The sequence below is a fragment of the Manacus vitellinus genome, unplaced genomic scaffold (assembly GCF_001715985.3).
Source record: "Manacus vitellinus isolate BGI_N305 unplaced genomic scaffold, ASM171598v3 scaffold_16_pilon, whole genome shotgun sequence".
Classification (NCBI taxonomy): domain Eukaryota; kingdom Metazoa; phylum Chordata; class Aves; order Passeriformes; family Pipridae; genus Manacus; species Manacus vitellinus.
Window position 1 is genome coordinate 6,614,766 of NW_021939189.1, and position 16,533 is coordinate 6,631,298.

The 16,533-nt window shown below is 41.1% G+C and overlaps 1 protein-coding gene across 1 annotated transcript in view; it reads right to left on the bottom strand.

Moving 5' to 3' along the window:
• The window catches only part of SLCO3A1 (solute carrier organic anion transporter family member 3A1), a 138,168-nt gene extending 134,725 nt beyond the window's left edge, over nt 1-3,443 (bottom strand). The window contains exon 1 of the mRNA XM_008934479.3: nt 3,414-3,443. Coding sequence (XP_008932727.1) covers nt 3,414-3,443 — 30 coding nt within the window. The remainder of the gene's footprint in view (nt 1-3,413) is intronic.
• Between the last annotated feature and the right edge of the window lie 13,090 nt (nt 3,444-16,533).

Here is a 16,533-nt window from a genome sequence, read left to right on the forward strand (position 1 = left end):
GCGGTCATTTAAAAGGACCGGTAGAAGGTGTCGTGCGTCGCGTTGCCGCTGCCACGTGGGCCACCCTGCCTGTCCTTCGTGTCCTAGCCCTTCCAGTGGTGCCCTTTGTGGTCACCCCTACCTCGAGTTCTAATTTCAAGAGATATCTTCTGTTAAAAACCACTAATCTTCGCTTCTACTATTACAGATCACATTCCTTGCTGGCACAATAGCAAAACCTGATCTATTTCACTCCTTGAGTGCACTTTTCCAGTTGTTTCTGGATCCACACTGGGGGCTGCTACCTCACTTCCTTATGTTATTAACCTTCCAGTTTTGTGTAAGTTTAAATCCATACTGATCCATTTAGTACTGAGATGCTCGTGGCCTTTGAGAGGAACAGTTTTCTGTGGAAACGCAGGTTACATTTCTCAGAAATAAGTCATGATTTGGATCCTAAATTTCTTTTCAAAGGTGGCTGAGGCAGCAGTTGTTCGAAACTCCCGAACACCTCAGAAGATACCTGTGAAAATGGAACTTAAGAACATCCTAATTTTTCAAGGCACAAGCCAGTCATCACCAGGAAGTCAAGAGAACTGATATTTTAAATGAGCCCTTTTTTTTTCCTTCCTGTACTCTTCTTGAGTTTCTCCTCCCAAAATACTCTCATCGCTTGGGGGCTTTTTATTTTGGCCTACTTTTATGGGAGTAACTTTAGTAAACACGATGCTGAAAATTACTCTTGAGCAGAGTCTCCACCCAGGTTGATGAATCTTTACCCAGATCAGCTGGTGCACATTGCCCTGCAGAACTGCAAACCATTTATAGAAAGAACAGGGAAAGGCCTGGCACGGTCAGTTCCTGCCCTTTGCTCCTCAGCTTCCAACACCTTTCTCCCATGCTGAACTTTGGCTTGCCACAGCTTTTCCAGCAGGTCTGGGCCACATCAAGAGGTGTCAATAGTCCCATCTACCCCAGGGACACAGTCTCTAACACTGATGGCCTGAGGCATCGTTATCAAACAATTAGTGGGGAGAACAGCCTGGTGCTTGTAGCTGAGTGGTCTTCATTTTAATGAGATACAGATCAGTCCTTTAGACATTGCAAGCTTCACAAGATGCATGTTAGAAGCTACCTGAGGCCTCAAATGCCAAGGTTTTTGCATGAGGCCATGAAAAACTGGCTCTTCCATCCATACTGGTTTCCGTGAGTTCATACGTTGTTTGTTTTCCATCCAGGGAAAACTGGTTCTTCCACCAAAGAAGCCCAAAAAAGGCTCATTTTTTGGAAATCTTTTTAGACATTAGAACTGCTCATCTCCTTCCTAAGATGTTTATTTAGGGACCTTTGCTATAAAAGTCCTGAAGTTAGGAAGGTAGCGAGGTCTCTAGATGGGTAGATTTGCAGATCAATTCAATTAACATGGCTAGACAGATGCTTTGCTCCAGGTGGATGCTGTAGTGTGTTATAAACTGGATGGACAAGCTCAGAGACTTTTAAGTAGGTGAAAATAGAGTGGTGTCTCTTAAATACTTCAGCATACAGAGTTATAGTAGGGGAAGTCTTAAAATTCCCTAAAAAAGATAACAACCTACATTTTCGGGGCATGCTGGTCTTTCCAGTCAACTTTTACCTGCTCTAGGTTAGATGCTAGAGGCAGCAAAGCTGTGAAAACTCATATAACTCATCAAGTGCATCAACTCTGGAGGCAGAAGGAAACCTCTGCACATGCTACTGCAGTTACTAATATTCAAGTCTATGCTTTAAAGCTTTGAATATATAGATATATATATATAATATATGCAAATAGCATTTTGTGTCTTGATCACGTCTTAGACATCCTGTTGGAAGAGTTTGTCCAGGCTGATAAACTGCTTGTCTTTCACAGGGAAAACAGCTGCTAGAAAAATTTGACTCTAATACTAATTATCTGAAACATCTGGTTGCTTAGTTTATTGCAGCAGAATACAATTATCAGTTCAATTTCTGTCCAGAAGAGACAGAATGCTGAATTTTTTGCTCTTCTTTATGTTGTATACTTAATTCCTTTAGAAAAATTCCTCCTGTATTGCTCTGCTGCAAGAAAGAATGAGGGTCTTATATCTCCACTCAAGTCCATTGGTAGCCCTGAGTTTGCTTTTTAACATACCACATTTCTGAGAGATCTCGGTAGAATGCTTCAGGGATGGACAAGTGACCTTTTTGGATTTAATAGTTAATTATTGCTATACCCAGACAGCTTTTCTGGTCTAAATTGACGCAGCTTTAACTACTAATGTGTGCAATACTAACGTCCTTGGATTATCATTAGCCTAGAATGAAAAACGACTTTATAGCTAGAATAGTCCCTTTTCCTCAGGGCTCAGTAGTGTTGCCAGCGCAATTCTCAGCTATTTCCTCCACCAAAGCAAGCATTAACAACTTTACCCACCACAGTATTTTGCATTAAATATCTTGCAGATACCTTGTCAGGTTTTCATAAACACTCAAACATTCATAGCTGGGAGGCAGCAGTGCTGCCCTAGATAAGGTTGGACACCACAATCTGAAATGAGTCGGCTCCCCTGAGACCACCTCATTACATCTTGTCTCTGACCATCTCCTTGCTGAGTACCTGTGGGCTTGTGTCAACATTCACCTCTGGGTAACCTTAGCAGCTGGAGCTGTCTTGATCTGTCACTACGCAATTTCTACATTAGTTCCCTTCTTTCCTCCTGTTTATGGTTACTATTACTGAAAATTAGCTGTGTAATCATGTGTTTTGATACTAGACAGGCATAACTTTTTAGATGCACGTCTAGAATTGGTGCCTGTGGTATATAGGGCTTATGACACAGAAGAACTGAGGGAGAACTGTGAAGGGTGAGGACCTTAGTGAAGTACTTGACTGGTATCTTACACCTCAAGGGGCAAAAGTGCACGCTGAAAATCTAAGCTTACCCATCAGCAGTGTTGGTAACAGGAGGAGGAATAGGAGAGGATGATTTTCCTTCAGCAGAGCTGGTGGAAACCACTTCTGTGAAATGTGCCAAAGCAAGCAGCTGAGCTGTATCACTAGGCATCTCTACAATTGCCATTGCAATCATATTCCCAAACCTTCCAGACATGTTTTACAGTCCAGAGAGCTAATGTGTGCCTCACCCAGTACAGCCTCACTGGAGCAGTGGTGGGCACCCAGTGTACTTATTCCTGATGAGGATGCAGCAGAGAAAACCAAGGACAGTTGCTAAGAGATAATGGTCTCACAGGAGACATATCAGTCCTGTGGTGTTAAACAAACAAACAAACAAACAAACAACAAAAGCAGTGCTGCAACCATTACTCAACTTCTGTCACCCAAACTGACCTGGGTATTTTCTGCAGGGCATCTGTACTTCATCCCTCTCCTTTACACTGCTGTATGTCAGGAGCAGCTATTACAGTTTGATACTCACCCAAGTGTCCGCATCCTTGTCCTTCCCCATGACTATGGTTTTATGGCAGGTGTTTGTGCAGTGCAGCTTTGGGGTTGCCCTCCTGCTCTGTGGCCCTGGGTGCCAGCCTAGCTGTAAATCACTGTTAATCTGACATAATTGCAATAGTGACTGAGGAACATCATCGTGAGAGCTGCCTTCGGGGCATGCTTGCCTCAGTCTGCCGGGTTGGCATTTGTTCTGCCCCTTGATCTGGCAGAGGAGATGCTTTCACCTGGCTGTGAGGATGTCAGAGCACTGCATTAGGTACTGGAAAATAGTGTTCCTGAGAGGTTTACATTCTGCTCCATTAAAAACCCTGCCAGTGAAGCTACAAATGAGGCACAGCTGTCTCAGATACCGCTCTCAGACTACACCCATTTGGGTTTCTTTCCAGGGCAGTATATCCATGTTGAGGCCAGTTTTCATTTGCTTTAAGCCATTTGGATGAAAGGAAAGCTCATGTGCTGCCAAAGTAGATTTGCATGTAACGTAAATCATGTCTCCTTGGCACCAGATCTGCACCCCTGACTGGTTCTACTTGGTGCATTTGTCTCAGGGAAGGCTTACACATTAAGAAAATAAGGAATAACTTCAGATATGTTCAAAGTACAAGGAAGAAAATGTAAATAAATAAGAAATCCCAGGATTTTAGCCAAGAGGCTTTTCCTTGGGATGGCTTTGAAATTCTGTTTTCCGATTCTCTGGTGCAAAACCCTGCAGATGGGCTGGTACAGGAGGGAGGTGACAGGAAAGGATTTTCATCATCTTCCGGTGTAGAATGAGGGTATAAGTGTGCCCATCAGCCAAGGGTGTACAGCAGTAAGGAGAGCTGAGACTGGGACAGCTTGTGGATGTATCAGCAGCTGTCATTTCCAAGATACCACAACGCTAACAGTTTTAAAGCAGTTTCTTTCTATAAACACTTCTGACTTTACTGCCTTTCTATTTTGAGTCCTGCTGGAGACTTGGTCTCATTAAAAAGGCATTTCCTTCAGACAAGCTGATTAGATAGTTGTTCCTTCCTCCAGATGATGAAAGGATGGAGAACACCTCACTGAAGCTAAAAACTGCAGAAAATTAAGACATTAGCTTAACAAGAGGTGAAAGTTCATGTACAAATATCCACCTATGAAAACAGTTAAAAAGAGAGGAGATCCTTCAAGAATTGGGTGTCTTTTCTGCAATCCACATTGCATAAACCTGGCTCCTAACCTCCAATTATAGTTTTCCCAAATAAATGAGATTCAGATCTGAAGGCAACTGAGTAATCTCTAGTGCCATTGACTCCATGAGACCTGAGGGCATGCGACACTTTTACAGCAGAACTAAGCACCCAGCAGGATCATGCTCTAAATGGAAATCAGAATGAGTTTTGAATTAAAGCAATGTGATTTAGCAAACACAGTATAATTGTGGAGTACCTGCAAATATTGACATCAACCTAACGCCTCATTTAGTAGGAAAGTTAATTTGCAGAATCAGAAAATGAAAAGTAAATTACTGGACAATAGACTGCTGCTTTCCTCACTGTTAATCAGCATCTCATAAAGCAGTGATTGTCCAAACTGTAAGTCAATATGCAATAAAAATATTTAATTTCTTTTTTGTAAGGATGAGCCCTTGAAACTCTAATTCTAGAAGATAATTTTATTTAGTCAGTCAAAAAAGGGAATGTCATCTGTTTGTATTTTACAAATTGATGTGCATTTATGAAACAGCTAAGATACTTACTCATGGTAGTAACACCTTATTACAAATGTTCTGCTTTCCTGTCTCTGTCACACTCTGAAAAATATTCTTGGCCAGACCCATCCATGGCTGATGATGCAGCAGAAGGCAATGTTCCCTGGAGTCAGTAAGAATTTGTCTTCCAGGTGGTGGGGTAGCACAAGGAGTGATGGTGACATCTTTTGTGTAGGAGGTCACACCAAGCTCACACAGTCGCAGTTGCCGACAACACGTGGACACTTCTGCCCAACTCCGAGCACTGATCTTAGTTGGGTCAGCCCAAAATTCGGTGCTTGGATCAAATTTCAATCCCTTACTTTGGTTTTTTTTGTGATAGCTGGACACGATTTGGTTCCTTCCATGTGCTTCCACTTTGTAAGTAACTTCCTTTAATAGCAAAATGCAGCAGAGCTTTTATATGAAAGTTTGTGAAGTGCTTTGGACCAAGGGAGCTATAAGTACTTTGTAAGCAAGTGAAGTTCCAGACAGGCACTGAACAGTTGTGCCCTGATGCTTCTTGCTGGATAATAACCTGACCGATCCAATACTTGTAAATCAAACTGTCTTTTTAATAAAGAAATTGTTTACAGAGATGCTCAATGGCATCTTGTAAGCCAGCCATGGGTGCACTGGCTGACTTCCCCTGGAGCCTTTTATTTACTGTCCATGACTACATTCTCTGCGGACCTTGCAGTTTGGCATGAATGCTTCTGATCTAACATTTGTGCTTGCTTTATTCAACGCAGTCATATTTTTTCTCTAGACATTATGTGCAGCATGTATCTGTCTCATGGTACTAATTCCTGAGTTTATTGAAATTGCTGTTGTATCTCTTTGCAGGATAGATTTTATTGATGTCTCTGAGTGGTTAAAACCTGCCTTAGGGCTTTGCTGGATTAGCTGGTTCTTCCCAATGCAAGAGACTTTCCAGTGTGATTTTGTGGTGAAGTTGTAGTACTAGGGTCTCTCCAAGGCACACTGTAGTCACAGTTGAAAGGTCTGCCATGTCCCATTGTGGAGGGTGTTAATGTCTGTCAGGCTAAAGTAAAGGTGTTCATGGGACAACTGGAAGCTGAATACTGGTCAGATGACAATTAAAATAGTGGCCTATGCTTTCCATGAAAGAATCAAGACAATTAGCAAACACAAAGTAGGACAATACAGACAAAAAAGAGAGGAACTGCACTGACAGCGTTGTGATGTTGTGGAACAGCTTTGCAAAACAAACCCAGCTGCTGTAAATCAGCCTTTTTTGTCGCCCCTTTTTTTGGCCAGAACTGAATTCTCTAACCCCTTCAACTGATGCATGACCCCAGTTCAGTTTAATAGGTTCATCTTAGGAGCAGCTGACAGTATTGTTGGGTGTTACCTTATATACTTATGTAATTTCAGTTGAGCGAGGTTGATGTAAAAGAACACCCTTTTGTCACCTTAGCTATACCAATGTCTTTGGGTACTATAAGGTCAGTCACAATCTTTTTGACTGGACACATATCCCTGAGTTGAGTAGTAATCTTTTGGGTTCATTTTAATAAGTAACAATGTACCTTTCAAAACTGGCAGCAATATGAGTACATAGAGCATTTTTGCCAAAATGAAATGTTTTTCTTCTGTCCTGTACTCTACTGGAAGACCCTACTGTAGTTGAGTTTCAGCCTTCTTGACAGTATTTGGTCCTCAAAGGTTTGCACACAGACTAATGGAAGCAAGTAGAAAACTAAGAATGGAGTTGAATTTTTTAAAAAAACTTATTTTACTGGTATTTTAGTGGTTTATTGTGTGTTATTGGTTTAAGCTTTTAGAATTAACAGAATCCCTGAATTACTGCATGTCTATGAAAGCATGTGAAACTGAAATGTATATAACAGCCTCTTGTAATAAGTAATGTCTGAGTACACAAACTCATATTTAAGGCAATGGTCATCTGGTATAAAGATTTAAGAGTGAGGGGAGCCTTTACTGAAGGCACTGCAGTAGACTGGCTGAAAATCTTGCTGAGGATTCCTGTGGGTCTGCAGGCAAACTTTATCCAAAGAACACCAGAGTCTTGCATCTTTTTCATCCTTAAGGTCATAGAGGCCAAACTTTGCCTTAGGAAGGATCCTTACAGTGTTTGTTGGTATGAAGGAGTCTAATATCTCTGAAGTAATGATAAAAATGCAGGACAGAGGAATGCAGGGGAGAGAGGAGCTGTTGACCTCGCTGGAACTTAGCAAAGTCAGTGAAAGATAAAGGGAATTCACTTGTTCTTGGACTGACCTCCAATATGAAAACAGGGCAATGCAATGGAAGGTCAAAGAATAAAACCAAGTCTTTTGATAGCGCCTCAGTAAGGCAGCAAAAAGTTGCTCTAATTGACCTTGAAATAAGCAAGGCCATCAGGGAAAAAATATGCAATTCATTTACTTACTGTGAAGCAAACAGAGCCCATATTTTGGTTGACAGTAACAGAACAACTCTCCTGTAAAAAAAGTCAGGGTGTGAGAGAGGAAGGTGTCATTAAAGCAGATTTGTGAGCTTGTTATCTTGATGCTTCTCAAACACAGCCTCGCCTGACGCTAATTCTAGAGCGTTCAATAAGCACAGAGAAAATGGAACAACAAGGAGAGTAAAAGCCTGACAGGTTCTTAACAAAGTTACATTCCTGCTCCACTTTTCATTGCTATTTTAAAAAGAAAATAATTGGGTTACAGGAAATATCCTGAAAGCTCTCAGATGAATGTTTGCTGTTTGGGTAGAGTGACCTGCAGGTGAGCCCTCAGCATTTATTTTTCATTAAGGAAGAGCCACAATTTCTGGTTTTTATCTCAGTGGGATCTGGTGCCATAAATGCACCGAAACTAACATTGACACCACAAGGATGGGAACTATGTCTCGTTGCCAAATAAAAAACACTTGAAACTATCATCCAGTATCAACCTTTGCACCTTTACCGTAGCTCACTTTCTGACTTTCAAAGTCTCTTTTCTGAGAACATCCTAACTATCAATTACTAAGGATATGTTTGGCTGCATAATTAGGATGAAGGACAGTTGTTCAGAAGGCGACTATTATTTTTATATATCTACAGTAATATAAAAATTTCCTGTAAATCAATCATAAATGTCTCCTCAGTGATTTGTGAGCAGTATGTGAAAGCTGAGAGATGGCTTGAATGCAAATTTTGTAATAAATTATTTCCTTGAATTTTTGTCCCAAATGCAATCATTTACTGTTATCAATAGTCTGTGCACATCACATTGAAGCAAAATGGAGCACAACACCTTAAGACAACCAATGTACTTAACAAAACTTCCTTGCATAACTTCCTCCACATGGGCATATATCATTAATCTTTTGACAAGGAGAAGGATCTTGACTCTTTCCTCTGTTTGCACCAAAGAAAAAATGCCATTCTGGAACAGAGCACTGAGGTAGTACATCTGCTAAGGAATTGAGAATCAAGGTCTTCACAAAAGAATTTAGCTTTAATAATATTCAACTTTTTGACTTACCTAAGTTGCAACAGTGCCAAACTTATCTGTTGTGGACTGGAGTTCTTGAGGTGCCACTCTCCCAAGAACAAAGTCTCAGTCTCTTCTTCCCTCTACATGGAAATTGATTTACCACCTGGACAACACAAATGATCATTCAAGAGAGTGATTGTCACCACAGTCATTCCATTGTATCAACATGCCTTTTCTTGATCAAACTGATTAACCCATCCATGAACTAATGCTCTTGTTTGCTTGAGAATAGCTCATTACCAGAGCTGATTAAGAGAGATGCTTCACCCATAATAAATACACATATTTCTGTGAAACTCAGCTTTTTACATAATTTTTTACTAAAAGCAATATGTTTTACTTACTTGATTTTCTATCAGAATTTTCCTTTCAATAAGTGAAAACTATGATTTTTAATACCTTTTATCTATAAATTTCTCCGTGTTTATCTGGGAAGTTCAATAAAAGTGTGAAAATATGTTCATTTTAAATTTCAAAATGAAAACCAAGACATCTACATTTTTGTCAAATTGCTTTCTCTGTCTTGACTAATTAGCCAGCTGTAGGGGCAGAATGTATCTTACAGCTCCTTGTGTGTTATGAATTAGTCTGCTACTCCTGACTACCACGGTTTTCATGTCCTACTGAGCTTTTTGTGGTTTTAGGTTTCCTAGTAGAAGCATTAGAGGGATGCATTTACATGCTTGCTCTGATTTATGAGTAGATTTTATTTGTGGGGAAATTAAATTGTGGTGGGTTGGATCTGTTTGGGTTTCCTCGATAGCCTCTGATTAGTTTTAATACAGGTAGCCCTCACAGTAAATCAAGTGTCTCAGCTGATCCACAAGAACTGAAGCTGTGACTCATTACCTGGTAGATGAGGAAAGAGCCTTTCCTTGTACTGTAACTCATTAAACTGAGGGAATTATTTACGATGTTTGCAGTCGCTCCAGCTGATGGTGTCATTTAGGAGACTCAGATGCTCCATATGGAATGTGAAATATGTGATAGTTCATAGATAACTCATTAAGGTCTGAACAAATTCAAAATATGCTTTTCTGAGGAAAGCTCATCTGAGTGATGAATGTGACCATCACTGGGCTGCAGGGGTCACCTGGAAGCAGACAGAATGTCCCCTGCTTTTGCCCAAGGTTGATGTGCATAGGATTTTCTTGGAAACTTGATATCCCCACAGTTCTGTAACCTGCAGAGTGTAGTGAAGGAAGGATTTTTTTCTAAGTCAGGCATGTGAGTCTTGCAGAAGCACAAGAACAGACTTCAAGCTGGAATTGTCATGAGCTCTGCTGAAATAAAGAAGTTCTTGAGCTTGGAAGCATGAGGGCATGCAAGACTTAGATACTGCCCAGTGCTTGCAGAGCATGTGAACCCAGTCTGAAAGATGGGATTTACAGCAGCAGTTTGGTCAGTTTATCATCTCTCTGTTATTCAGCATCTGCAATATATTTCATTATACTTCTTTCTTCCTAGCACGTTTTGGTGTCTGTACTAATGAAGTATCCATGTTCACACACACTCCTTGAATTCATTCACCATTGTGCCATTCTAAAAAACTCATGGCTGTACCATCATATCTACACTTCAGCAGCAAAAACAACCCCCAAACCCTTCTGTGTCCACCAGTGAGCTGGACTGCCTCTCCTGATAACCCGTGCAGCCATGCCAGGAGGATCCTGGCCATTCTTTTTGCAATATGTGTTTTATTGTCCCTTGGACATCAGTCTGTCATTCGGATGGCAGGCAATCTAATACAAGGTCTGTACTCATGTTTTCTGTTAAGTGGCTAATGCACAGGGGAGGCAGAGGGGGATATTAAATAATAATGACAATAATACTACATCTGATAGAGTTCAGTTCCACTTTAGCACTAAATGGAAAGCTGAAAGCCTCCCTATGGATCTTTTCCATCTCGAGCACCAATGATTGTAACAGATGAATCAGTTTAAATTTATGACTTGCATGATAAATAAGACTGATACATGTGTTTAGAAAATCTGTGCCCAATTGGCATGTTTTGATTAGCTGCAAATGACGGCACTGCCATGTCTGTAATATAACTTATGAAATGCATAGATATGATCCACTTTGTTAGTTGGAGCAAGACAACATAGATCCTACTGTGTCCTTTACCTCCAAATTTATAAGAACCTTATGAAATAAAAATAAAGCAATGAACAAAAGGACTTTCTTCTATGATTTTAAAAACACCCACAAACAACAAAGAATTAGTAAAACCTAAAAGAGGAATGAGGAAACACTGAAGATGAAAACCACTGATCCATTTAAACACAGATGAAACGATTTGACAATGTACTGGAAAGGAATATTAAACAGATACAAGCTATTAATTTTCACTGAGGGTCAAACTGGGAGCTTGAGTAGCATGTAAGGTTCAGGTTAACCCCTCACAGTGGGGAGAATCTCACCATCAATCACAGCTTTTTACTCTTCTGGGGGGTGTTGATACAGCTCATGTAATTACTGGAAAACGTTTTGGACAGGTGATAATGTTTATAGAAAGGAAGGACAGTTTGGAAGGTGGAAAGAGTACGAAGATTACTAGGAAAGCTAGCAAATGGCAAAATTAGAACGGAAAAATATTGATCCCTGTAATTTATTTCTTGCAGGAGATGGGAAGAACATTGAGGGGTGAGACTGGCCTCAGTGAAAAATAGTTTCTACTATTAGGGCCTCTCATGGGAGCAGAGACCTTCCAGCTCGTAGGTCAGCTGCTTATATTGCAAACTCCCTGTGGGCTGGGCTCTCCTGGTCATTTTTAATGTGCTGACAGAGTATTTGAGCATCTTCCATCTTGAGCATAACAAACATGAAGCTTTTCCAGGACTTTAGAATGTCACTGGCTCATCCCTCATTTGGAGATACAAGCTCTCTGATCAGTGCTTTTGGAGGGGAACGAGGATGCTGGGAAAAGCTGTGCAAGCAGTTAATGTGAGGAATTTCAGCCTTGATGCCTCTATTCTGAGCACTTCTGCACCTAAAACAGAGCATTTACCTCCTTTCAGCTGCCTATCCAGCCAACTTTTTGTCCTTGTCCTTAAAAAAAACCCATTAAACTGTACAACAAATCACTACACTCATCCAACAGGGAACAGTAAATGCCACTCTACTCATGCCTTACTACTCCTTCAATGATCCTATTGCCTAGTGCTAGAAATAATGATGTGAATACCTCTATATCAGCATTTTCTGTCATGATTAAGACTATGCCAGTCATAAAGGTCACCATATGATAGACTACAGACCCCAAGTCCCTGCAAGCCAGTGTGACTAACACATTAAATATTGGATTGCAGCTTGGTCAAGTGACTAGTGTAGTGTGAGAAATGAAATCGATACTCGCCCTGGTGAGAAATGGTAGAAAGGGGCATTCACTGTTGGCCACGTTCAGATGGCTGCGAGGCTGGAGTGCCAAATTTTCATGTTCATAACCTACATGTTGGCTTAAAAGTCACCCTGAAACTCTAGCAGTGGCAACACTGATCACTTACTCCTTCAAGTCTATCTTCAACTTTATCAATGTCCTCGATTTACGTAGCAGCAGTCTCCTCTCTGGAGGTCTTGAGCCATCCTGCCCCAGCCATGAGGGACCTGTTCTGCCAGGCATCAGTTCCAGAAGAAACAGCTGTACTGGGGAAGATTCCAGTCACTCTGCCTGGGGAAAAAATACCCCCAACAAAACTGTTGTACCTGTTTCAAAGGTATTGTATTTCTATCCCTCACGAGAGTAATATTCCAGGTATAGCTAGATGCATTTTAGTGACTTGCACATCATGTGGAACAGAAGCTCTTACTCTCCCCAGCCTTCCTCCCTTCCCAGTCTTTCCCATTTTTAACATGTACTCAGTACCAAAAAAAAACAAATCCATCACTGGCAATGTCCTGGTTTCAGCTGTAATTCTGTTAATTTTCTCCTTAATAGCTGTATGATTTAGTATGAGAATAATGTTGCTTGATAACACACTGATATTTTAATTTTTGCTTAGTAGTGCTTCTTCTAAATCAAGAACTTTTCCATTTCCCAAACTCTGACAATGAGTAGGTGCACAAGAAGCTGAGAGGGAGAATATCCAGGAGAGCTGACCTGAACTGGCCAAAGGGATATTCCATACCATAGAATATCATACTCAGTATATAAACCGGGTGGAGGTGACTGGGAGCCGCCAGTTGCCGCCTGGGGCAGGCTGGGCATAAGTCAGTGGGTGGTGAGCAGCTGTACTGTGCATCATTTGTTTCTCTTGGTTTTTACTCCTCTCTCTCTCAATTTCATCACAATTTTAATTATTATTCTTATTATTATAATTAGTACTATTAGTATGTTTTACTTTATTTCAGTTATTAAACTGTTCTTATCTCAACCCACGAGTTTTACCTTTTTCCAATTTTCCTCCCCATTCTGACTGGGTGGGATGGGGGATGAGTGATACTTAATTGCCAGTTGGTGTAAAACCATCAATTTCAATAATCTCTGTCACTGTGATACTGTGTTCCGTCTTGCTGAAGTGGAATTAAACAGAGATGTTTCTAGAGGGCAAGTTGATGTCTCAGTATCTGTGTTTTACAGTTGTATCCTCCTCTATTCAGCTTTCAAAGTCAGTTCAATTTTTTTCTTCTACATTTTATTTTCGTTTTAAAGGTGCCACAGTTGAGCAAACAAATTTCAGATTGATCTTATTATCTGTTTACAACAGGTTAGTCTTGAGTTCAGAACCATCACTGTCTAAAAAAGCACTGAAGTTGCAGTCATGAGTACTGGAGTGTATTTTATATACAAACTTCTGGTCTTGAAAGCAAAGAGAAGTGCTCTTGCATGTGTTTTCCAGGTCAGTCTTAAGCACAGCCTGTTCCTTACAAGAGCAACTCCAGTATTGAAGCTGTTAAGTCACAGAATCAACCGGGTTGGAAAAGACCTCCGAGATCATCAAGTCCAACCCTTGATCCAACCCCACCTGTGGTTCCCAGACCATGGCACTGATGCCACATCCAATCTCATCTTAAAAACCTCTAGGGACGGTGAATCCATCACCTCCCTGGGCATTCCAATGTCTGATCACCCTCTCTGTAAAAAATTTCCAACCTAATATCGAACCTAAACCTCCCCTGGCAGAGCTTAAGACCATCCAGACATGCTCTTAAAACTTGACCCTGCCTGAAAAATAATTAATAATAAGAAATAAAATTGTGTTTGTGTAACCTTTCTGTAGTGGAAGCTGCTAATTGGTACAGATGTCAGTGCAAAGAAGCACTCGGAAGAAGCATTGATTACAAATCCCGCTGGGATATCGCTCACTAAAGGGCAACCACTCCTTTTATTAATTGCTTTAAAAATAAGATTTGGAGAAAGCTGCATATGAAATAACTATGGGATTCTGGTAATTCCCGTTGTAATCTATTGCAGTGTTTCCACTGACTTCAGGAGGAGAAAGTTGTACCACAGCTTGGATGGGCCTTTTTTATTCTGTCTGGGTTTGGTTGTAAAGAAATTGGCTGCTGAGAAGCAGAGTGTGGTAAAGAAGTGCTGAAACCACAGGTCTTACTGAGTGTGGTACTGAAAACACATTCATGGCAAACACCTCAAAAAGCGCAGGACTGAAAATTAAGTCTGGGTATGTTTCATTTCTCCAGGCAATTTTTCTTCCTGGGTTACAAGAATCTATTCTTTTTGGTTGTTTAATAAAAAAAGTCACAGAGGGTAATTGTTAAAATGAGCGGTGGGAAATGCAACAGCCTGACAAGAAATTACATGTCTTATTTATCTCCACTGAAGTTGCTCCTCCAGGAGCTGCACACTGGTGGAATGTATTGCAGTGTTGGGCAGAGGTACTTCCCCCACCTCTGCAGCAGTTTCCTCCCCACTGTAAGTCCTAAAGGTAAATGCAAACCCAGGTCTGAACTAACCTATAAATCTTGAGAGAGAGACTTATGCCCCTCTTATGCCCTTGCTAGTAATGCTGAGGCAGAAATGAAGCAGGTCAGGCAGAACTGGAGCTCTGTGGGTGGCCTCCTGACTGTAGGAGAAATTAAATCAAAGCTCAAGGAATAGTTATCCCTGGGGAAGAGGGTTGGTGCTTGCAAGCTTTCCCTCTGTAGATGCTTGAAAAACTGCCCAAGCACGATGCATATTTACACAGCCATAGAACAACAAGCTTTGGCTGAAATAGAGATGAAAATAGATAAGAAAAATAATGTTTTGAGTACATTTATTTCATGGAAGTGACAGTATAAAATCAGATCCTGAATAACCAGATTGGAATTCTTCTGTGCAATGATTTAACAGCATGCTGATGTGGTGATAGCATTTGCCATCAGCTTAGTTAAATGCTGGTACACAGTGCTCCAGTCCTACAAAAATTCACTTGTTTTCACAGATAGCAATCCAAGGGCATCAAGGCTCTTCTGAGATGGATAGCTTCTTCTTTTGAAGACCCTAGTTACTATTTTGATCAGCACAGCGTAAAAAACACGAAGGGAATTTAAATTAGATTTAAATTATTTCTTCATTTTGCTGTCATTATGTATATTGGGAGGAAAGAGAATGAGCAAATAATGAACAATATTGCAATTATACCTTCAGAGGGTTTGGCTTATGTAGGGCAATTGGGCCAACAGATGGTGAAAGCAATTTGATGTACAAAAGTATGAAATAACTGATCTGGACAGAAGGATTAAAGTAGGGTGTGTAAACTGAACATGGATCATGAAAAGTACATTGGACTATTATGGGAAGCTGGAGCACAGATGCTGCAAAAGAGCAAATCAAACTGCACTGGCACAGCAGTAGAAACAAAGACAAAAGGTGAGATTGTTATTGTTTTAGCCCTTTTGTCAGTGATACAGTCTTTGATCTGCTGGAAGGAGAAAGCTGCCTTGGGGGAGAGGTGCTCAAAGAGCTGTTTGGGAGCAGAAAGTTCACAGGGGCTGGGCTAATTTGTACAGTAACCTACAGGGTAATGTGCTGATTTTAGAGAAACACCTTGAAGGAAAGGCTCCATCAGGGCTTTGCATTGCTAAACTAGCACTGAACAAGACAGAGCATCTTATTAGTGTTGGCAAAAGGGCCTGGATGAAGCAAAAAGGCCAGCCTGCCTCTTCCAAAGCATAATGCAAGCACTGAATAAGTAAAATGAGGACACACATTTGAGAGTACTTAATGGGAAGCACCAAGTTTTTAGTTGATAATAGCCACTTAATCAAACAGCCTTATATAAAGTCCTTCTAATCCTAGCTCATCAGCAGAAGCTATGCATTACCGGGGTATTCCCAGGACAGAAGTACAGTTTTGCTGACAAAGAAGACTAAAAGATAGCAGGAAATTCAGGCAGTGCTTGTAGCTGTGCTGCTCAGTCTCTAAGGGAATGTGTGCACCAGACAGGGGTGCCTTGGTGGGGGTCCCCAAGGAATTGCTGTCCACGCTGGTTCCCAAGCTGGGCTGGGGCATGGCAGCATCGATGTGGCTGCATTGCTTTGGGAGTCACCCCTCTGCATCCCTGCTCTGCTCCACAGTGCCCTGTGTTCTGTGCAGCAGGACAGCCCACTCTGGATGCGCCTCTGAGATGTCCACCCCAACCCATCTATATTAAAAATAGGTTTCAGATGGGTATTGTGAGGAAACTATCTGGGATAGCAATACTATCCATTCCTGGTTTTAGGAAAGAATTTCTCATGGAATTCCTCTTACCTGTGCATGGGACTGCAGAGCTGACAACAGAATACAGGCTCTGGGGATCTATTGCTGTGATCCAGGAAGAGATATTGGGGGGCTACCACTGGACAGGTCCTGTACAGAAAGAACACTGATGAATTCCCTGGAAGTAGAGAAAGGGAAAGACCATGAGATATTTGAGTTGCTG